Here is a 23,351-nt window from a genome sequence, read left to right on the forward strand (position 1 = left end):
CCACATGACGAAACACCCAGATTGGTCAATCCTGCCACCAACCCCCAAAGTTGCCAATAATTAAAGACTACATATTTACGAGATAAACTATTTTGAAAATGTCATACTACCTTCATACTAACTTGCATTTAAGGAACTATACTTGTTAAATTTCCTTTGTTACACTCTTCAACAGCTTTAAAACATCATCCTTGAATTATACTCTGTATATGAAGATTCACATAAATTGAAAATCCTGAAATAAAGATTAAACAGCACCATTCTAAGGATCTACCTGTATACTACTGGCTAAATATATACAACTAGATAAACTGGATTTTAAATAAAATGACTGAACTTAAAAAGCCATATGGTAAAATGCTTTTGCTTTTTATTGTATATACTGTGAACTAGAACAAGTAGTGCCATCTTCTGCTTTCATAATAATTACTTCTTTGACATTTTCTATTCCTGGAACAGTCACAAAGTGGACATACAATATGTTAGTGCAGTTTTCATTTGAAACAAAAGATATTTTTGGCCTACTGATTAAAATTGGCTAAGATAATCAAATAATGCAAATTTTAAACAGACTGGAGAGTGGAAAAAAGCAAATTCTGTACATGCCTTTATCGTTTAATAAAACAGTATGGGTTTCATAAGAAGATTCATAAAGATAAAATAATATACAAATAGGATGTGTCATTTAAATGAACCAAATTCATGTATTTCAAGGATACCATTTGAGAACACCAAGATAATAAATCTCCAAACGAATAGCAGGGGGGAAAAAGGCCGAGGCTGATATATGAACATTACGGAGTAAAATGTCTAAACCTGTTATGAATTATAGGAAAATTTCATACACTTCCTTAATGTAACTTGTTTTCTTCAAGCCTAGCCAATGAAAGTCTTCATTCCCATTTATGTTTATATCCTGGTGAATATATTTTGATGTTACTGTCCTAAACAGTCCTGAAAGTTTTTTGTTGTTTTTTTTTTACCTTTTGCTTCTAAATAAATATATGCAAACCATTATCTGCACCATGTCTCCTGTTATGACAATTCAGAGGAAATGCGTGTCTCTGGGCTTTCTGAAGCAGGAGGCAGTGTGGAGTTTACTGTGTGAGCTGAAACTGGTTCATGATGCAATGGCTTGGACCCCAGTGTTGCATCCAAGATAAGGGAAGGGGGCTGCTCCACTGAAGTTACATTAAGAGGAGGTTCAGATGATGAAATTATTTCAGATGGAACAGTTGGTACATTATTGGTTAAAGGCAACTGCGTAGGGAAAGCAGATGGCATTGACAGAGGAGCTATTCCAGAAAGATTCCAAGGTTGATGTAAAGGAGGGAAACCTAAAAGAAAAGAAAAATTGAGAATGTGCATACTCATCTTATCTTATGTTGTCAGTCTGAATACAATCCACAGGAAACAAACCTTTTAGCAAACATTAAAAGTAGCAACTGTTATGCATGGATGTCACAATGCCTTGAAAAACCTGTGTGCTGCCATTTTCTTGTCATTATTCAGTCAGTCATCACACTGCTCCGTCAAAGAATACACTAAAACAGTTTTAACCTATAAAATAGTTGCTATGTTACTCATATTACCTTTATATAAAGTCTTTATGGCATCACAATACTAAAAAATCATAAAATGTTAACACAATGTGAATGTAACTCATATCAAAACATTCTCAAATAGTTCATTAGCAGAAATATGGTCAATTACGCTTCAGTAGTGATGAGTAAGTTTCCATGATATTCTAAGATAAACCAAATTCATAGCTGTCAAACAAAAATACATGATTAAACAATTGCGAAGGACAGGTAGCCTTGCACAACAATACTCTCTTTTGCCAGGATTAACTGAATTACTATATTGTGGTGACAGCATTACATTTTTGACAAAATTGTAAAAATATTAAAAACAGCCAAGATACTGCTTTGACACTAAAATCACTCTTACTGTACCAAAAATACAAAGTGCTGAAAAGGTTTTGAGAATACGTGAATGTTCTATGTTGCCAAATATTATCTTTGGTATACAAATACAGTGATCCCCCCCGTTATATCGCGGTTCAGCTATCGCGCCACCGCTACGTTGCGGATTTATTAATACTATTATTTTTACTAGGGGGCTCTGCACCCTGCTCGCTTTGCTCGCCCACCCCCAGGTTTGGTTTACCGGATTAACAATTTAAAGAGATTGCTGTTTTCATGGGAATTGTTATATATGCATTATTTTCATTTTTATTTTAAAACTTTTGTAAAAACAGTATTTGTCCTTTATTTCCTGCCCCGGGCATGGTTAAATCTTTCTCGTGGCACTTATACACTGCTCATGTTGTGAAGGGGGGGGGTCTGAACGCACGCTAAAGAGATGCAATCGGTTCAGCTGGTGTCTTGCTGCTGCTGCTGGCAAGCTATGTGTTGTGCTTGTCGCGCTTTGCGTCAATCACTTAAAAGCCTGTACAACAGCTATGCTTTTGCCACTTTGTGTCTCTGCCACTCGCTTTGTGAAGGGGGGGAGCTGAACACACGCTAAGCAGAAGTGGACAGATCAGCTACTGGCTGCTTCTACCAAGATGCCTGTCCTGCTTGTCCCTCTGTGCGTTCTGAAGTGGTGGTGGGGGGGGGGGGGGGGGGGGTGGGGTGAGGGCTGAATGCACGCTAAGAAGTAGTGCTCGGATCTTCAGCTGGGTTTCTGCAGCTGCTGCTGGCAAGCTGCGTGTTCTGCTTCTCGCTAAAAGCATTCCAACAACTGCTAGGTTAGATGTCAGTGAACATGTTTTAAATTGTTTGTAAGTAGGATGTGTCATCATAGTGTTTGTCCGAGATGATCCGGTCTTGATCACTTCCCTCAAACTCCCCCCCCATACCCCCACCCCCTTCCCTGGTGGGCTACACTCCTGCCACTTCGCGTTGTGAAGGGGGGGGGGGGGGGGGGGAGCTGTATGCACACTAAGGAGAAGTGGACTTTGTGCTGCTTCTGCCAAGATGCTTGTTCTGCTTGTCGCTCTGCGTGTCAATCATTTAAAAGCCTGTACAGTGGCTGTCCTTCTGTCTTCCTGCCTTGTCTTGCGTGACTTTAAATTGTTTTATATTAGAGAGATGTGACTCATATCCTTAGCCCGACATCCACACATCATGCGTTTACAAAGTGTGTTTTAATAAGCATGTGGGAGGGGTATTTTAAGGCTTATAAGCTATAAAAAAAAACGTGGTCTTTTGATATCGCGGATTTTCACCTATCGTGGGTGGGTCTGGAACGTATAAGCGGGGGATCACTGTATATGTGAATTATGCTTGCAGCACTTGTTGTTTTAGAAACAAATCAACATTAATAAACAAAAATGCAAAGGTCATGGTGCCTAATTCCTAATGGCAACAGAACAATATGCTTTTATAGATTTATTCTTGCCTAGTCAACCTGTACAACAGCCATTTCCCCTTCATACGCACATGGGATGAAGAATCCCATTTTGGCAGGAGTCACTTGAAGATGACCCAAGATCTGGGAAACCTTCAAAATGCCGCCACCATAAATTGGAGTGATGATGTGTCGACAGTAGTCACTATAAGGATTAGTTAATGGTTATACATGGATTAGCCATAAAATTAAAACTACCTGCCTAATGTTTTGTAGGTTCCCCTCGTACCACCGAAACTGCTCTGAACCATCTGAAGGCATGGACTTGACAAGACCTCTGAAGGTGTCTTGTGGTATATGGCACCAAGACATTAGCAGCAGATCCTTTAAGTCCTGTAAGTTGCGAGATGGGGCCTCCATGTAGAGGACTTGTTTTTCTAGCACATCCCAGAGGCGCTCAATCAGATTGAGATCTGAGGAATTTGGAGGCCAATTCAACACCTTTAACTCACTGTCACAGTCCTCACACCATTGCTGAACAATTTCTGCAGTGTGGTGGGAGTGTATTATCCTGCTGAAGGATGTGACTGCCATCTGAAAATAGCACTGCTATGAAGGGGTGTACGTGGTCAGCAACATGTTTTGGTAGGTTGTAGGAGTCAAAGTAACATTCACATCCTACTGCCATTTCTTCCGCAGGTAAACGAATCATGCGCACTCGGCCATCCACATGATTTAAAAGAAAATGCGATTCATCAGATCAAGCCACTATCTTCCATTGCTCCATGGTCCAATTCTGCCACTCACGTACCTATTGTAAGTGTGTTTGGCAGTGGATAGGGGCCAGCAGCTATGCAGCTCCATACTTAGCAAGTTACGATGTGCTGCATATTCTGACACCCTTCTCTCATGGCATTGAGTTTTTCAGAAATTTCTGCTATAGTAACTCTTCTGTGGGATTGGACCAGATGGGCTAGTTTTTGTTCCCGACGCGCATCAATGAGCCTTGAGTGCCCAAGACCCTGTTACTGGTTCACTGGTTATGCTTCCTTGGCCTGCTTTTGGTAGATACTAACCACTGAAATCCAGGAACATCCTACAAGACCTGCTGTTTTGAAGATTCTCTGCCTTAGTCCTCTAGCCACTGCACTTTGGCCCTTGTCAAAGTCACTCAGATCCTTAGGCTTGCCCTGCTTTCCAGCTTCCAACACATCACCTTCAAGACCCGAGTGTTCAGTTGCTGCCTAATATATACTACCCCTTAACAAGTGCCACTGTAACGAGATAAGCAATTTTACTCATTTCAACCAGTCAGTGGCTGATCAGTGCATTAATCCGTTTTGTACCCTAGAATGTTCACTCTTGAATAAAGCATTTCTGCATCCAATATTTTAAGTAGAATCTTGAATTAATTCAGACAGTCAGGGAAATGTTTCAAGGAAACCTGCTGACCATTCGAAGATTCTACTTCAGTGTCCGTTTACACAATACGTGTCCAAGGCATTTTACATTATAAAAGCACACAATATATAGAAAATTTTAACGTAAGATTACATAAAACAGAACAAGGTATAAATTTCTAGGGATATGCAAATGAACTTTGTTTAAATGCTCAAGTACTTAACATTTTCTTTCAAGCAGTTAAGTGGCAAAAACTCAAAAACAAGCTATCGTTTAACTTGCGAGGTGACCTTTGAATGAATTATGTTTGGTAGACTTTATTGTTCCAGAGGAAAATATGTTTTCAGCAGGAAAGTAAAAAACATAAGGCACTTTTACACAGATACAGGAAATAATAAGCAAATGATTACCTTTTAACAGTGAACATAATAATTATATAGCAGCATCCCTACAAGTAATGGAACTTAAAATGCTTACAGTTCTAAAAATAAGAGTTCTTAAATCTGTTGCTCTTTACATTCAGGAACCTAAATATGCAGCGTGATGGTGTGGTGTTGCGGACAGCTCCCATCAGGAAGGCCACTTTTAAATAAATAATCACTGCACTCGTGGCTTAGCGAGGGGGCGTGGTGGTTGTGTGGCTGAAGCAGTTCCCGGGGTGATTCATGATGTGGGCGTTTCTCACCTACAGTGGGTACGGAAAGTATTCAGGCCCCCTTAAATTTTTCACTCTTTGTTATATTGCAGCCATTTGCTAAAATCATTTAAATTAATTTTTTCCCTCATTAATGTACACACTGCACCCCATATTGACGGACAAAAAAAAGAATTTTTGAAATTGTTGCAGATTTATTATAAAAGAAAAACTGAAATATCACATGGTCCTAAGTAGGGCAGGCAGCTGGACAGTGAGTCCAAGTAGTGGTGAATGGCCGACACTTGGTGGGGCAGAAGGAAGCGGTCGCTCCAGCTGAGCGAACAAGAATCTGGAGTGACCGAGGATGAAGGACGGCTGGCCGCATAAGGCCGAGATGGCAGCGGGAGTCGTGGAGTCTTGGGAAGGTGTACCTCAGCGTGAGCGACTTGGCCATTGAAGAACCCAAGTCTCGGCCCGGTAAGGAAGCCGTTCGGGGCCAGGGAATGGAAGGCAACCGGACAGTAGTAAGGTCAGCTGCAGGAAGGGCAACTTTCCTGTTGAGAGGCCCGTATGGGAGAAGCTGGGGAGCCGTCAGACAAAGGAAGACACCCGGCTTTGGATTTTAAAGGGTCTGCTTCCAGCATTATTTTAACCTCGTGTTAAAGGATTTTTGTTTTTTCTATTAGAATTTTTTAACCTCCACTTCAGCAACTTGATTAGGTGTTGTCTCCAAGATCTACAGCATGTTCCTGGCTTTGCCAAGCGTTTTTGACCGTTTTGAGTAATATTGTTGTGCTTACTGCTCACCTCTGCTTGTGTTCCATTACATCACATGTGGAGTTCCATTGTGTGCTGCAAAATTTTGAGTGAAACAGAAAAGCTTTGAGATGTCTATACATGTGTATTAGTGTACAGTGGGATTACATTAAAAAATTGTTTTTACATTTGTTAAACCAAACAAGATAATTACCTTTTATCTTAAAGGGCAGGCTTAAAAATGATTATTCCATGTATATGGATTTATTACATTAATTCCTTTCATAAGAAGCATTAACATTATTTATTTAAGCAAATTAAATTGCTGTAATAGCTGAAAATGTTAGCATTTATAATTATATTTTTATAGGTCTCATACATACCAGGTAACGCTGTAGCAGGGTTGATGGAGGGCACCGTGCTCATTGAAGGATTTACTTGTGAAGCCAAGAGAGGAATGGCTGGTACACCTTATAAATTAATATAGAAAAAGAATAAATGAGAAACCAATTAGATGTTAGGTTAGCTTAGGTAGATAATGAAGCAATACCAACAATGTAAAAAAAAAATATAACTATAGTTTCAACACAAAAACTAATTTTTTTGTCCAACATATTAAGATGACACTTTCATTTTAAAATTAAATAAATGCCATTTATTATCCAATCCGTGCCTTCCCAACATCAAACAAAGGCAATGTGAGGTTTCACTGTTGGTGGCATAAAACTAGCACGTAAATTTTATTTTTAATAATTGTATGGCATTTATTAGATATTAATCAGCAACTATCCAACACACAAGCCCTTGAGGCTGTCAGCTTTAATGAGGCATTGTTTAGGAGTTGGGTAGTTCCTAAATGAAACAATTGCATTGTGTAGTGAACTGCATACACTATATACAGAGATTCTATATACGGAGAACTGACTGTAAAAAAGCACTTGCAATATACTTAAAAATAGTTAATTTGCTTTACTACACTGCAAGTCTTTCAGGTATTTACTACACTGAAAGTCTTTCAGATATGTACGTACGAGAGTCCTACAAAAAAATTAAAGTATTGGGTACTTTTAGGTCTTATTTTTTTGCAGGTTCAGGTGTGGTGCAAAATTTTGGTAATGCAGGTAAGGTTCAGGTAATAATAAAAAAAAAAAAAAAAAAAAAAAAACATTTTAGAATACAACACCACCATATTGCTGTTTTCTATAATGCACAGTTTTTCTCCCTTGTCTTGGACAGCGCAGGGGAACAAGTTTAGGCAGAGCTATACACAGCTTTTGGTCCTAAGGGGAAGAAAGGGAAAGAAACTCACCCCCTGCCTATTCTTCAATAAAAAAAAGAATCGTTTGCTCCAGGTGCCTTGAGCATGGGAGCAAAATAGCCACTGAGATTAATGCAAAAGCAGCCATAAGAAAGTATCAAATTAATGATAATTACTCTTGTGTTAAGTCTGGTATATATCCTGAATACTTACGGATGCCGTTCAGGTCACTGTTCTGAAAACAGCAGGTTTGTTCAGATTGTAGGGTCAATAAACTTTAACTTATGGGGCGTAGATCAGGTGTGGTTTAATAGATGCAGGCACGGGTTGTAAGCTATTCATGAAAACTGGATCCATACAGAACTCTAAACTGTACTAAACTGTATCCACCTTAATAATGGGTAAGTGTCTGTGTGTCTTTCTGTGTATTCATCTGGTTGCTATGTTTCTGTCATTCCAAAAGATGGCACAACACAAATATTTTTTGTCATAATACACATTGCATTTGTCATTCCAATAGATTGTGCAGCACAAACATTAACACTGCTTTTACAAATCCCATTCCAAATGGCACATACATAAAGACTGTATGATGCACTGCAAACATTAACACTGAGGTGTACACTGATTACTTAGATTTCAACCTGTTTTAAACAGGTAGCCAAGCTAGTGAATGATACCATTCTGTAGCAGTGCCTCATAAGGTATTTGATAATTTTTTTGAAAGACTTGACACTCTGCATTTCTGAAAGTATTTATACTTTTGTTTCCTTGTTCTTTGTTTTTTTTTTGTTGCCCCATTCATCCGTCCATTCATCTTCCAAACCAACTTATCCAGTGCAGGGTTGTGGGTAAGTTGGAGCCTATTCCAGCAAGCACTGGGCGCAAGGCAGAAACAATCCCTTTACAGAACCACCCCCTCTGAAAAAACTTCATTTTTTTTACATTTATTTTCGAAAATCGAATGTTTGAATAGAGATTTAATAATTGTATAAAACTTCATATTATTGGCATTCTCTGTTGGATTTGGTCACAATAAAAAAAGTCGCATTTCTCTAACGGGCAAAAAAAGGATATCAAGCATTTTATGATGAAACATTTTAAATTAACAGATGTAACCGGAAAATGTATTAGCGTCTCCCTTAAGAGCTCAAACTCCAAACTTTTTCATCATAACACATATATGCATTTCACTCCCTGCATAAGAAGAAAATTATTAGCACTCTTCTGTGTTTATGCAGATACACACTAACTTTTTTCCTGTGGCTGAGCACTCATTCATCTGGGAAGAATGTTTTTGAGTACCACTGACACCGGTTTCTTAAAACATGATTGAATGATTTTTCCACAGGAATGGAAACCCTGACATTATAAGAGATCTAAGCTGCAAGTTATTTTCTGCTTTGTAATTATTTTCTTCATATATTTATTCTTTTGGAGTTTGTGAATTTATTCCAATTTTCATTTTTCTATTAATCCAAGACAGCATTGTCTACAACTTTACCTTTATTTTTATTGATATTTAAAAAATAACAGATCCATAATAATAAAATGTTATACTTTAATGCTCAGTGGGACCCTCACCCCCCTCCAAAATATTTCCTCCATTCCAGTTGTTACAGAAAATATAGGCTACTTAATTACAAAACTGGTATTAGTCAACAAACAATCACACATGCAAGATGTTCTGCTTCAAAATGACAGTTGAACTCCCACTAGACTTTGACAATCTACTTCAAGGTCATCTTTCAGAGCTGCTTATTTATAGGTGGTATATTTCACTATATGAAAATAAATTCAATCTTGCATATCATAAAAAAAAGGATCAGCAGAATTCCAAACCGAACACATTACTTAGTTCAACCGACACCGATTTATACAAAACTCAATAAGTAGAGTTTCTTGGGGCTTAGGAGGATACCAATTTGAAAGTAACTGCTTCTGCTCATGGTAACATACCACATATTGAAGTGGTGGAGGAGAGAAAAAAAAAGCCCCTTTCTGTGTGGACAAAAACAAATTAGGTACCAATATCTTATTTTCAGGTTTCTTAAAAACACACCTGTTGTGGATTGGGGTAATCCTCCTACTACAGGTAACGAGACAGGGGTTAAATTTGGTAAAGTCAGATTTATATTTGGCAAAGTGTGCATGTTAGGTAATCCACTTGGCAAGGACATCAAACCTGTGTTGATAAAAAAAAAAAAAAAAAGAGGAGAAAGTAGTGAATGAGTTCTACTAATGCATGTCTCATTATGCTTCATCTTGACTTAAAAAGAAGTAGATTCAAAATTTTAGGTTAATTTATATTTGTTTAGATAGTACAATGTTAGAATTTTGGAATTGTACATGATTTTCATACCAGGCAACGTCGTAGCAGGGTTGATAGAGGGCACTGTGCTTACTGAAGGATGTACTTGTGAAGCCAAGAGAGGAACAGTTGGTACACCTTATAAATAAATAAAAACACAAAAACAAAAGAGAAACCAATCAAATGTCAGAATAGCATAAAGCATAGATAAACAACAATAATGCATGCAAACCTAATACAACAATAAATTGAAAAACGTAACGAGACAACTAAGGCCTGATTTATACTTCTGCGACGCATGTTGCAGCGGACGCTCCTGCTATGCAAGCGTTGTACTGTTTATACTTGCGTGCGTACTTTACATAAATCTGGAGGAATCCACCAGGTGGCACTGCGAGATATTATCACGGGGAGAACAGGTTCCGCTTCGCTGTGTTGTGAATTGCCTGGAACACCCATTAAATTCCGATGACACCATACCGCAATATCTTTGAAAAGAATGTTTAATGATTAAATCCATCAGTCCAGGGATTTGTCCATTTCAGCTAGCATTGGGCACAAGGCTGAAACAATCCCTGGACGAGGCATCAGCTCATCGCAAGGTGAATACAAGCACACACATGCACGTTGGTGTCATTTTAGTGTAACCAAATCTGCATATCTTTGGAAGGAAACCGAAGCACACTGTGGAAACCCAGCAGGAAAACATGTAAACTCCAGGCAGGGAATATCAGCGACGTGACTCCCTGAAAGACAGCAGCGCTAACGCTCTGCCACCGTGTCACCCCCATGTGTGTAATTATTAACAGTATTCATTATTTAAACGAAAATACCGATTTATCTGTAACATGTAACATACATACTTTAATGCATTTCATCATGAAAGTGATATCAAGTATAAATCTAAGGATTCTAAATGTGCGCAGAGTTGGAATATCATACATTTAATGTGATCGATGTGGTGATCTATAGCTGGCGATCCGCTGCTGTCAGGACCGGATGAAAGCCCTAGAAAAAAAGACGGCACAGAAGACGGTATGTGAGACTTTTAAAATGTATCGTGTCATTACAATCGGGAATATGCGACGCTCGAATATAAAAGCACCACAAATACATCTGTATGTCGGCATTTTGCTTCACCACATCGAAGCATTCATCAAACATCGAAGCGCGCACACTGATCTTGTAGGATCCACAAAGCTTTCTGTCACATGTAGATAGTAAACAGAGACTCTGACGTCACATTCCAACTTTTAGCATACTGCGGCAATTTTTTGCTGGTACTGCAACTTGTGCACGCGTCGCGTTAATTTCTGAGGACCTGCTTGGCGGACGCTTCAAATGAACGATGAGAACGCGTGGCAGCCATAATGCAGGCACGTACACGTTCTGAGCGTGAATTATAAACAAGCCCTAAAACATGCAACTTAGAGATAGAATGCAAAGCAGAACAACACTGCTCTTAAATGAGAAAATGTGGTCTATACATTCAAGACACAAATAATCCAGTAAGTGCTTTTTCTGCATCTTAATTTAAGTTTAAATCAGATCTCTAGTCAGTCTGCAACAGCATCCTTATTTCAAAAGACTACATTGCTAAACTTCAAAATAAAAAAAATTCAGAAACACAGCTCATGCAATTACCTGTGTTGAGTACGTTACTAACAGAAGGGGGAGCAGAACTAATGGAAAGGTTTGATAGATCCTGTTCAATTCCTGCAGATGCGGAAGACACAGCAGGTGTTGAACCAACAGCAGAAAGCTGAACCTAAAATAATGAATATTTTGTTGATAAATTGCAAAGGTCATATGCAGTGAGCAAAGTCATTTATAATTATAATTAACACTACACTTTTGCGTCACGCATTTCTGCTTTTCTACAAGGCATGCATTATAATGAAGTCAAACCAACTACCCCTTACCCCAGATATCATGCTCTTGCCTTTTGTTGACGCAAAACAAATTAGGTTAGGTAAAATAAATAAAAAATTAAGGGGGAAAAAATAACATCCAAATAGTTATCTAAAGAGTAACTACATCTAAAAGTACAGGTCAAGCAATTGCCCTTCAACAATAATAAACAGAATGTTTCAATTAAGAGTTTCCATGATATTCAGGTTTTTCAATAAACTAGCATGCAACATCAGATGATACATGTCAAATATGAGATAATTAAAAGTTCTAAATGCTAAATAAAATGCATTACTCAAAACCAACTGAATTTGTAATTGCCATTGTCTTGAACATGACAATCTTTTGGACAATTCCCTTCTACAGTATATTCTTTTAGAAACTGGAATAGCGGAAGTCCACAAAGAATGCACACAAGCAATTATTATTGTTTTACATGATTAATTTGGAAATAAATGCAGATTTCTTTGCTTTCATAATTCCCGTTTTGTGTAAAAATCCGACTATATACCTGCCCAGTTAGCGCAGTTTAACACATTCATGGTGGTCTTTCTTTAAATGCAACAGCTTTTTAAAACTAGCAATTTATGTCCACAACTACAAACTTAGATGCCACATGACCAAAATTCCAAAACAGGACAAGTACAAAGAATTGTCAGAATCAGATTTTTAATGACATGCATTTTTCTTTCCTTTTTGCCATTTTTTGCTTTCTAATAAAATCATCCCTGTAGAACAAATCATATGCGGAGCTCTCCTAAATTGAAAATCAGAAGGGAAACCGAAAGCTACAAAAGAAAGATATGATGAAAGTCATCTTTCTGTCCTCCTACAATAAACAATGACAAATGGTAACTCATTTGGCCCAATGTGTATGACATTTCTGCATCCAAAATATCCTCTGTGGCAGTGTTTCACACTTTCTGGCCTCTGCTTGTAATGACTTTCCCCCATAGTGTGACAAAACAAAATGTTGAAGAGATGGTGGCAGGAGGGGTGCACGACTCCCCTTGGGTGTAGCGTGAACGATGAGAATGGAATATAATTGTGAAGCCTTGGAATGATAAGTTTATATTATGGTGTGTACAGCATGCATGAGAAGTGGAATTTGTGACCTACTCGGCTTTTTACTTGAGCTGGTGACCCAAAAATGGACACTCGTAACCTAGTGATGGAGACCTGTGGTTAGGAAAACAATGTTCTATGGTTCAGCTTTGAAAAACTGATAGCCTTGTACTTCCAAGATTCATAATTAAACTTGATGAAATAACAAACAAAAACAAGAAGCTCAAATCCAGACTCTAATTTTCCTCCTGAATAGTAATCCACACATTCAAAAAGCCATCTCCATCATAGTTAAAATGTTATTTTGTAATGCAAAATAATAATCATAATGGCTATATCTTTAAAAAAAAATAATTATGGCCATCATATTTGTACAAGTAAGTGCTTTATTTTAGCAACAGTGAAAAAGAAAAAAAAATCCTAATATTTCAAACAACACACACCGACACAAATACTGCATTTTGCTAGGAACCTCTAAAATAATTACGACAACATATGTGAAACTGTACAGTGGCTGGATGATATCCATATTTTATTTATATTGTGCCTTCCCTAAGTTGCATCCTCCTTCGGGTCATGGTCAGTTTCTGCTATGACAAACACAGGTTGAGATTTGTAAATAAGAATTCCAAGCTTATGTTTAAAAAATATATATTTTTTTTATAGTGGTATACTAAATACAGCGATTGTCAGCCTTCTTTATACATCTCAAAATCACATAATGATGCGGCAGAAACAACTTAATTTTAGTCAAATATTATTCAAGTGTTTCTATGCTAGCATCAAAATATTAAGCCATAAAACCAACCTCAGTAAATCCATCTTTCAGGGGGCTAATGGGTGCCGTAGGTACCTGGCCTGGAAGAGTAATCTTCTTGCCTTCTTCAAATGGTCGAGTTGGTATTCTATGTAAATAACCATAACCAATTCCACATCCTAAGCTGCAAAATATAAAAAGTAGTATTACTCGAGTATTTTCTCCAAATTGATGTAATTACTGTTATGCTGTATACTCCAATTAATTCTTACCTTCCATCTCCACCCCATGAACTATTTGGTGTAATGACAACTTCCCGACAATTGTCAGTGTCTGTATTGTATACATATAGTTTCAGACCTTTTCCCTCATGAGACTCTATTAGGGAGAAGAGATCTTCAGACTGAAAGAGAGCCACAAAACACTGTACTATTTTGATAACCTTCTTATAACATGCAGTAAATAAATGTATGCTGATGATAAAGTTCACTAAAATATGCCATATAACCTTTTAAATTACTAAAAACCTGCTAAACCATCAAACAAAATTAACACTATTATAGACTACATCTAAATTAATTTCTGTTCTCTTAACAGTTAGTTCAGGAATAGAAACAATGCATATTTCTAGAATAATAAAGTGAAGAAATGGTGTCAATAACAGAAGAGAGAAAAAATTCAGTTTATCTACTTACTGATGCAATTGGAATAAAGCAGATTTTTTTGTTTAAAATAAAATTTCGCAACATCATTTTACATTTTTGCAAATCTGTCTGATGGTCCAATGTAATGATAAGCCGTTAGTTTATTACATATGACCTACCAAATCCATGCAACTACTATACTTTGCATGACAGAATCATATAGTTCATAGAGATGACATATAACAATGTAAATATACAGCACCTTCTTGCTGTCCCTTCACAATTGAAGGGAGTACAGGCTTTGGGATATGTCAAAAATAGCTGCTTAAAGTATTTTAAAGAAACAGCTTCAGATTGGACAGTATGCAGAAAATGTTCAGACCCCTTTATGCACACCTTGTGTTGCAGATTTTATTTTAAATGGATATATTTGCAGTTTTTGCTACACCAATCTACAATAATCCATGACAAAATAATATTTTTTCAGAAAGGTTTGCAACTTTAAAAACCCAAAACTGAAATCTCTCATTTATACATTACCGGTCAAAAGTTTTAGAACACCTCAGTTTTAATCAGTTGAAATGCAATGAATGATCTAAAATGGGGAAATGGTAAGCAGTAAACTGCCAGAGGTTTAAAATTAATGTTTAGGTTAGCAAAAAATGAAAAAAGGAAATCTCAGAATTATTAAAATTGGGCCTTCTTCAGGGAACAACTAATAGGTAACAATCTACTGTACAGATGTTCTGTAACTATTACATTTAAATTAAGCCTTGCAAGTTGAAACAATTTGCACAGATGTCTCAACTTCTGGTGATTACTTAAAAACCCTCTGGGAGGGAGGGATGGATGGAAAGATACACACACACACTTCGATATGTACACAGACCAGAATGTCTATAAAGCAAGAAAATTAAAAAGAGAAAAGTTCTGACTTAAACACCATAGAAACGGTGTAGAGAGATCGAAGACGGCAGTTTACAGATATTTACAGTCCAATTAATAGAGCCCGAGAAAATCTGTCAGAAAAAAAAAATGGGATAAACTGCCCAGATCTAGATGTGCAAAGCTTGCAGACTTGCCCAAGAGGACTCAAAGCTGGAACTTAAGGGTCTGAATACTTATATGAATGGGAGATGTCAGTTTTTGACTGAGTAAATTTGCAAGTCTTTCTGAAAACATTTTGTCATTTAAGTTATACTGAATGTAGACCGAAGCAAAACTGACAAATATACCCATTTAAAAATTAAACCTACAACACAATAAATTGTGCAGCAAATGGAAGGGTCTGAACACTTTGTGAATCCGTTGTATATAAAGCTCTTAATAGTCCTAGTTGTCCAAAACAACTCCCTTGTTGACCTTCTATAAATCTATCCACTTAATGACTATGCACTACCTCATATTTCAAAAATCAGTTGAGAGATGCAAAAATGCCTGTAAAATGATTCAAGCATCAGATAATGGCGGTAACCAAGTGAAACTGGGCTTACACCCTTCCGAATGGACCTAAATGGTTTTGAAAGAATAATGATACGCATGAACTAAAGGACTGATGGAAACATTTTATATACAGGTATCTTGTGTTCTCATGATGGTGCATAGTAATTATACAAAATGTAAACAACTATCCACCTAATGACACTTCTATGGCTGAAAAGAGCTGGTTAATACAATCTAAACCATAATAACGCTGGAACAATTTGTCAGATTCCTAGTTATGCTATTGATTGGATCGTACGACAACTGGATCATACGACAACCTGTCTTGCTCTTCATTTACATGGAAATGTAGACAGACAGATATTTATCAGATATGGCAAGTCCAAGTTGCCACTTGAAACCTCCGAATTCTGAAAATTTAGCCCTATTTCATGTACTGATAACAACATAGAAGTGGTAAAAACTGTCAACCACACCCAGAATCTTGATGCATTTTTAATTTTTTATATAGATACAATATTTGGTGCAGAAGGAATTAGGCCTCAAATCACATTTTATTTACAACCAAATTTTTATTCTTTACAAAAATGTGTTTTGAGGTGTGTAGTAATAAATAAAAAAACATAACTAGACATAAAAAGCTGCAATAGCAGTTATTCTGCTCAAAGAGATTCTACTATAGAACATGGTTTAAACTTGTAAAACATATTTTAGGAAGGTCTGTAGTTTTTTTTGTTTTTATAACCAATAGCTAAAAACAATGAAATAATCATTTTAAATTTTTTTCACAAATCCTTCAAAATCAACTAACTCTCACCACCTTGCAGCGCTTGCTATATAAAAAAAAAATACTATTTACATGTACACAAGACATCTAATTTAAATCAAGTGCAACAATGTGACATTTACAGATGAACCACAGTGTTTACCTCACCTCGTTCATGACAGTGTCTGCACCAATAATGTAATCCGTGTGGGGTCGCAGACCTGCAAGTGCTGCAGGGGAATTTGGCTCCACTTCCTATTGTGAAACAACATACAATTATAGCAAATACAGAAGTACCTAAATTTTACAAGTATAAGACACTAAAGCATGTATGCTGCAATACTGTAAAGTAAATGTAATCCTTATAGTTGCATATGCAGCAACATTACATTTTCTGATTCTTAAGCAGTCTATAGTTAATATCTCTAAGCAAAAACAGCAGACTTAACAGATGGTGCAATTAGCCTATGATGTGGATCATTTCCTCACAGATGATGAGATGTTTATGGATAAAACCAATGTCTCGTTTTGCATTTTGAATATCTTTTATAATGAAAATGGCAGAACTATGGGGAAAAAAAAAAATCAGAATAATTTTATTTAATTTCAACATTTTGGCAAAGGTTTACTCCCAGAAAAACATACTTACTAGTACATGCCAAACATTTTCATTGGCCCCTTCAAAACTGCAAAAGCGGATGCTCACACCTAGCAAACCTTGTCCACCCCACATATTGCTTGGTGTTACTGTTGTCTCTCGGAGTTCTAGTCTTTTACTGCTGTACACCAACATTTTGACTGGTTTCTCAACATTTGCTTTCAGCAAGTCTTTCAAAGTGTCATTGTCTTTATTCTGTTGAGGAAAAAAAAAGATGCAATAAAAAGTTAAAAGGAATATTCAATGCATAATGTAAGGAGTGGCACTTCAGATATTTTCATATTTTGGAATATTTGCATATACATCATGCAATACCATGGGGACAGACATGATCAAGTAGGGAAATGCAGCTAATCCAGCTAAATGATGACTCGCACATATAATTCATATCCTTGAGCAATTATTATGTGTGTTGATGTGACAAATGTATATTCATCTCTTTTGAGGTTTAATGATGTACAGAATCTATTGGAGTTCCTTTTTAAGCCGGCCAATGCTATATATTTCCACTGAAGATCTTTTTTTGTTTAATGTTAGTTTATTCTTGCTGCTTGCTGTCACTTCTCAGGTAACTGGCTGACAGGTCAGGAACATCTCAGCCAACTTTCACTCTGTCCTGCTTTCTGTGCTGGAAGCCATTAACTGACCAATGAGACATCACATTTAGTTTTCATGGTGTGGATGTACATACATAAAACATTTTTGCCAACATAAAAAGGTCTTCAGCAGCAATTTACTGTCTTCCTAATGTAAATGGAGAAAAAAATTAAATATAGGCGGTGACAAGTTAAAGTTGTCATTTATTTATTTTTATCTTTTTGTTAGAGTTGTTCATTGAAAGATGTAAAACCCAGCCCATCAGCAATAACTTAAATATATACTGTAAATCCTCACTATCCACAGATTACATTCCTGTGGATTCACTTATCCACTATTATAAAAGTGTAATCCATTTTGCAACACCTGTTGTCTAATCGTGCCTATTCTTGAATTGGGTCCTTGCTGTGGGCTGTGGGGTGGGGCAGGGATGAACATCAAGGGGTTGTAAATGTGGCCATGTGCTGTAAAAAACAAAATCAGAGTGGTCTATTTTGCAAATGACATTAAGCAATAACAGGTCTGTGATTGCATTTAGATATGTGGGGGTGCATGTGGACTACACTGAATGGATCGATGTTCATTTACCTGACGCCGAGAGGCTTGGCTAAGCCGTTGAAGTCACATGGTATGGTATGGGTAATAAACTCAAACCGATTACCTTCCTGCCCTTTGTACATATAGATCATCACTAGTATGGATTGGATAGTTTTGTGAGGTCTTTGGATCAGCTCTGCTGTGGTTGCTTGCGGCCTCCAGTGGAGTGCCTAGAAAATGATCAAGAACTAGAGGAAGTAAAGGTTTCCATAAGTGATCATTACCGAGCCTTGTGGGGCTAAAGTGGAAGGCTGGCGTGTCTGCCAAAAACCCTGCCTCTCCCTGCCAGTCCTCCACCCTAAGCCAGCATACTGCCAGAATCGAACTTTTTTCTCCATGCCAAAAATTCACTCATTTGTTAGCTTTGTCCTGTAGTGTTCATCTACCAAGAGTCAATTCAAGAAAAAGGCTAGTCATCACAAAAACACTATGGGTAATGGTTAATAATCTACAGATTGCCTAACCTCTGTGTTTATGCCTTTACCATAAGAAAAACACTAAATAAGGATGGTGTATGTGGAAGGATACAAATGGAAGAAATTTTTGATATCCAAAAATAATTCTCCAGCATGTCTTACGTATTTCTTTAAGCACCATATTGAGCCTTGTTCTGGGTACAGATAACATGAAAGAAGAATGCTGTAAAAGAAATTTTTACATTTCGAAACAAATGGTACAAAGTAAAACAAAAACAAACAAAAACACTCAGTTCCAAAGTGTTCACTTATAGCAATGGCATGGAGCAAGATGAAAACTATGTTGGGGACGGAAGTCTCTAATGTTGTGCCTAGAAAAGATATTTTTTGATTCCTTGATTTCTTCCTTTGAAATAAACAGACACAGTTTATGAGCCTGTTAAAACAGCCTACTTCATTGCTTACAATTAATTGGTGAATTCTGAACTTCTGGTGCTCACTGGGATTTTTGAAACCAAGTCACAAATAAAAATCAACAAATGCAGTAAAAGCAGATGGTATGTATTTGAATGGCACAAGAACTTGGGTGCAAACTCCAATTAAGAGTGATAATAGTAGTTAAGATCTGTCCTATTCAATGGCTTATTTAGGCATAATCAACGAAAACATTTGATCACTTGTGTAAGGCATGTTGAAAACACCACAAGAACACCGTTTGTTTAGGGATTCTGAAAATATGGATTTGCAATTAAGAAGTTTATTACAAGAGGTAACTTTAAAGAAGGGGTGGAAGTTGTTTAAAAAAACAACCATTAAATTATTTTTCTTTCAGTGTTATTTGCCAGCTAAATGTTCCTAAATGTTGATGAAAATAGGCTGATTTTCAAAATAAAGTGAATGTTTATCAGATGTGACAAAAAGCAATTGTGTGTCAGCCTCTGCTTTCTAAGGTTTAAGGAGATTGCAGATTTTTTTTCTTCTGCAAACTTCCAACAAGACAGGCTTTACCAGAGTGAGAGAAGACGAATATTAGCCCTTACATTAAAGAAAGTGGAGTAATAAATAGAACAAAGGGAACTGGAGGAGTCATCCTGTGCAATTTGGCAAATGCTATGAATGAATTTTAATGAATTCAGACCTTTTTATTTTGTCATTTAATTAAGATGGACATTGCTCCATTCAGTTTGGAATCGAGTGAGCTTGTGTTAAGTACAGCATCAAGTATTTTCAAGTAGAAAAAAAAACAAAAACAAATTACTTAGTAAACAATAGAAATATTTTACTGTTAAACCAAAATGTCTATTTTACTTGTAAACTTGTTAAGCATGATTGCCTCAAATTTTCTTGATAAACACCTTATGAACATTTGAAATTTCACAGCTTTTTTTAAGCGTTTGCACTGTGTTTATTATTTGTGTATGTGTCATACAGCGTAGCTTTTGGTAAAAAGCAAGTACTGAATGATTAAAATTGTAATCTGTATTTAATTACACCAAAAATTAAGAATGTCTAGCTAGTACACTGAAAAAAATAAATTAAAAACCACACCTGTATAAATATAGTAGAAGTATATTTTAACAACACTATAAGTGCATGCACATTAACATTTGAGCAGCACTTTAATTAGAGGGCTGATAAGAAACTACAAATGCCATTGAATAATAATAATAATAATAATAAAAAAAATTATATTTAAGTCTATAATGGAATACCTCAAGAGGCACAAGATGGGTTTGCCATGGCCCTTACAGTCCCTCCACCCTTAACCCCAAAAACATCATTAATTATCAAGTGGATAGAACAGCGCATGCAAGATGGCCTAAGCATTTTGCAGAATTAAAAAAGTTTTTTGCATGGATAAATGGCTGAAAACACCCCAAGTAAGAACTTAGACTCTTGGCTGGTGGCAAAAAAACATTTACAAGCTGTGATACTTGCCAAAGCAGGTTACCAAGTACAGATCATGTCGGGTGCCCAAACTTTAGCTGAGCTTTAGCTTCAAGCCCTTTTCATTTTTTGGTATTTTGTACCTTAAGTGATAGAAATAAATCTTGCTCAAAATATTAAAGAAATGTGTCATTATTAACTTTATGCCTTTTGGTGATTAGTTCATCTCCAGCTCACTAAATTCACATTAACAGACATTTTAAGCACTGCATCTTGTTTAACTTTGTATTCTAACACTCAAACCGGACAGACAGATTAAAAAAATTGTGGCTTTTAATGTTGAAAGAGAAGGGGTAAAGGAGGTTGCAAAAGTGAAATTAAGCTAAATTAACAAAATCTCAGTCTGATAGTCATTACAGAATACTCAAATACTAAAATTAGTCAAAAAGCACATCATGAAAATGTGCAGAGTGGCAGCTTATAACAATGATTTATCTAGACATGTCCCTTGGCTTCACCATCTGAACTGAATTTGCAATACATTTAACACAAAACGCCTAAGCTGCATTTAAAAAATAATGCTTTTGCAGGATTTAATGGAACTGACACTAGTATTATGACAGGGCCGCTTTGTACATTAACTCACTTTGAATTTTAAAATATCATGCAAATTAGATTAGAATAGATAAAGTTTATTAATCCCAAGGGGAAATTTACATGCATACAGCCAGCAAGAAACATAAAAACAGGGGTACAGACTCACAGGACAAAAACAACAAATCAATCAATCGATATCTAAATACAAACAAACAAACAAAATGAATATTGTTCAGATATAATAATAATAATAATAATTCATTATTTCAACTTAATGAGTGTCCTGAGAGAAAGCATTGAAATGACCTATAGCAGTGGGCAAAAAAGACCCCCCAGAGGTGCTTCTTAGAACTCCATGGTGCTAAGCCTGTGTCTAAAGGTGCTCCAAGACAGCGCCTCCTGCAGGGGATGGGGGGTATTTTTCATAGTGGCATTCAATTTTTCCACTTTTCCATTTCTCTTTTCTACAACAGCTTCAAGTGTGTCCAGGTACAGTCTGCTCTGGCCCTTCTTATACAAGGCCACTGTGTTGTCAAACCAGACCAGTTTGTTGTTTATATGGCCCCCTAGGTACTTGTAGCTCTGCACCACTGCCACCTCCTCCCCCTGATGGTGACAATTTTTAAAGACTACTTGGCATGCCTAAAGTACACTATCAGCTCTTTTGTCTTACTGATGAGGAGTTGCAGGTTGTTGTCCCTACATCATAAGAAAAAGTGCTTCACAACCTTCCTGTACTCTGACTTGTACTCAGTATTAATGCATATATAGTAGAACCCCGCGAAGCTGCAGTTCAGGGTTCGCGGACTCAGTCGTTCACGGATTTTTCCTTAGAACCTAACTATTAATTGTTAGCGGGAAGCGCAAATATCCTCCGTAACTTTTTATGGCTTTTTTCGTGGCGATACTGTGCTGTAGAGAGAACAGGAAGCAACCGCTGAGGGAAACGTGGTTTGGGATGGTGAAAGTAGCCAATCCGAGAGCGTTATTTATTTCTCCTTGCTGCTGACTGACTGCTGCCCTGTGACGTGTCTCCAGCTAAGTGGGTTTACCACTGCTGAGGGACACGCGGTTTGGGATGGTGAAAGTAGACAATCCAAGAGTGTTATTCATTTCTCCTTGTTGCTGATTGACTGCTGCCCTGTGACACGTCTCCAGCCGAGTGTCCTCGTGTTTTCCATTTTGTTATTGTATTCATTTTGTTATTCTTAAAACACAAAAGATATTTCTGAAACGCCCTGCACCTTCTAAGGCTTCTAGCACTGAGCCCAAGCACTAGAAGAAGTTTAAAACACTCTGGAACTAAAAAGTTATGCTGCCGTAGCGCACCACTATGGCATTAATGAAAGCACCGCACGCTACATAAAGAAGAACGAAGCATTGATCTGGAGTACCGTATCTAAGTTTCTGTGATAGTAACAAAAAGGTAACGACCATAAGGAATAAAAATATCGTCAGGATGAAATCTGCCTTGGCATTGTGGATTACCGACTGCAGGAAGAACAACATCCCCTTGGACGGTAACATTATCCGGGAGAAAGCACGGAAATTGTAGCAGCAGTTCGCTACAGAAGACAATGAGTCAACTTCACATCACAATGTTCCTGAAACCTATAAATAAAAGCCAGCATGAAACCCCACCAGAAGACGACCCTTCCAAAGATACGACGACTCCTGAAGCGCCCGAAAAAGAGGCACCACCCGAGGAGTTTGAAAACCTCTGCATCGTACTGCACAGCTACTTCATCATCATCATCATCAATATCATTCATCATTGGTGAGTACCCGTACATTTTACTGTATTTTAATTAAATGAAATTATGTATTTATTCTACTTATAATAAAGAAAATGACAGCGCATACCAAAGAAAACACTCTTGCATGAATTATAGTACGTATAGTGGTAACATTGGTATTTTACATTCTAGCACCGCGGGAGACATAGCAGTACAGTACTGTACAATATACAGGTTTACCTTTACATTCTGTTTTTAGGTAATAAATTAAGGTAATTTTTTAGGTAATGTGTTAAGCTGAGTTTGCCAAGAAATTAAAGTGCTTTGGGGCATACTGTATTTAGGGTTTAAACTATAAAAGTAGGCATTTAAAAGGCATTTTTTAACCACATCCAAAAGTCGCGTTTTTTCACAATTTCCGGGTGCTCTAGGAACGAAACCCCCACGAATTTTGGGGGATGTACTGTATATTATATATATACACATATACTGTACATACATACATGCTTAGGGACCGGCCAAAGGGTCCAAACGAGTGTGAAAATACAAAAGACAGGGAA

The 23,351-nt window shown here is 37.1% G+C and overlaps 1 protein-coding gene across 1 annotated transcript in view; it reads right to left on the minus strand.

The window, feature by feature from the left end:
* Positions 1-353: 353 nt before the first annotated feature.
* gorasp2 (golgi reassembly stacking protein 2) overlaps positions 354-23,351 on the minus strand; it is a 42,297-nt gene continuing 19,299 nt past the window's right edge. The window contains exons 3-11 of the mRNA XM_051930667.1: positions 16,953-17,156; positions 16,472-16,558; positions 13,723-13,853; positions 13,502-13,634; positions 11,362-11,485; positions 9,769-9,855; positions 9,469-9,591; positions 6,532-6,618; positions 354-1,337 (exon numbers count right to left, since the gene is read on the minus strand). Coding sequence (XP_051786627.1) covers positions 1,036-1,337; positions 6,532-6,618; positions 9,469-9,591; positions 9,769-9,855; positions 11,362-11,485; positions 13,502-13,634; positions 13,723-13,853; positions 16,472-16,558; positions 16,953-17,156 — 1,278 coding nt within the window. The 3' untranslated portion in view covers positions 354-1,035. The remainder of the gene's footprint in view (positions 1,338-6,531; positions 6,619-9,468; positions 9,592-9,768; positions 9,856-11,361; positions 11,486-13,501; positions 13,635-13,722; positions 13,854-16,471; positions 16,559-16,952; positions 17,157-23,351) is intronic.

This window comes from Erpetoichthys calabaricus, chromosome 8, assembly GCF_900747795.2.
Source record: "Erpetoichthys calabaricus chromosome 8, fErpCal1.3, whole genome shotgun sequence".
NCBI lineage: Eukaryota > Metazoa > Chordata > Cladistia > Polypteriformes > Polypteridae > Erpetoichthys > Erpetoichthys calabaricus.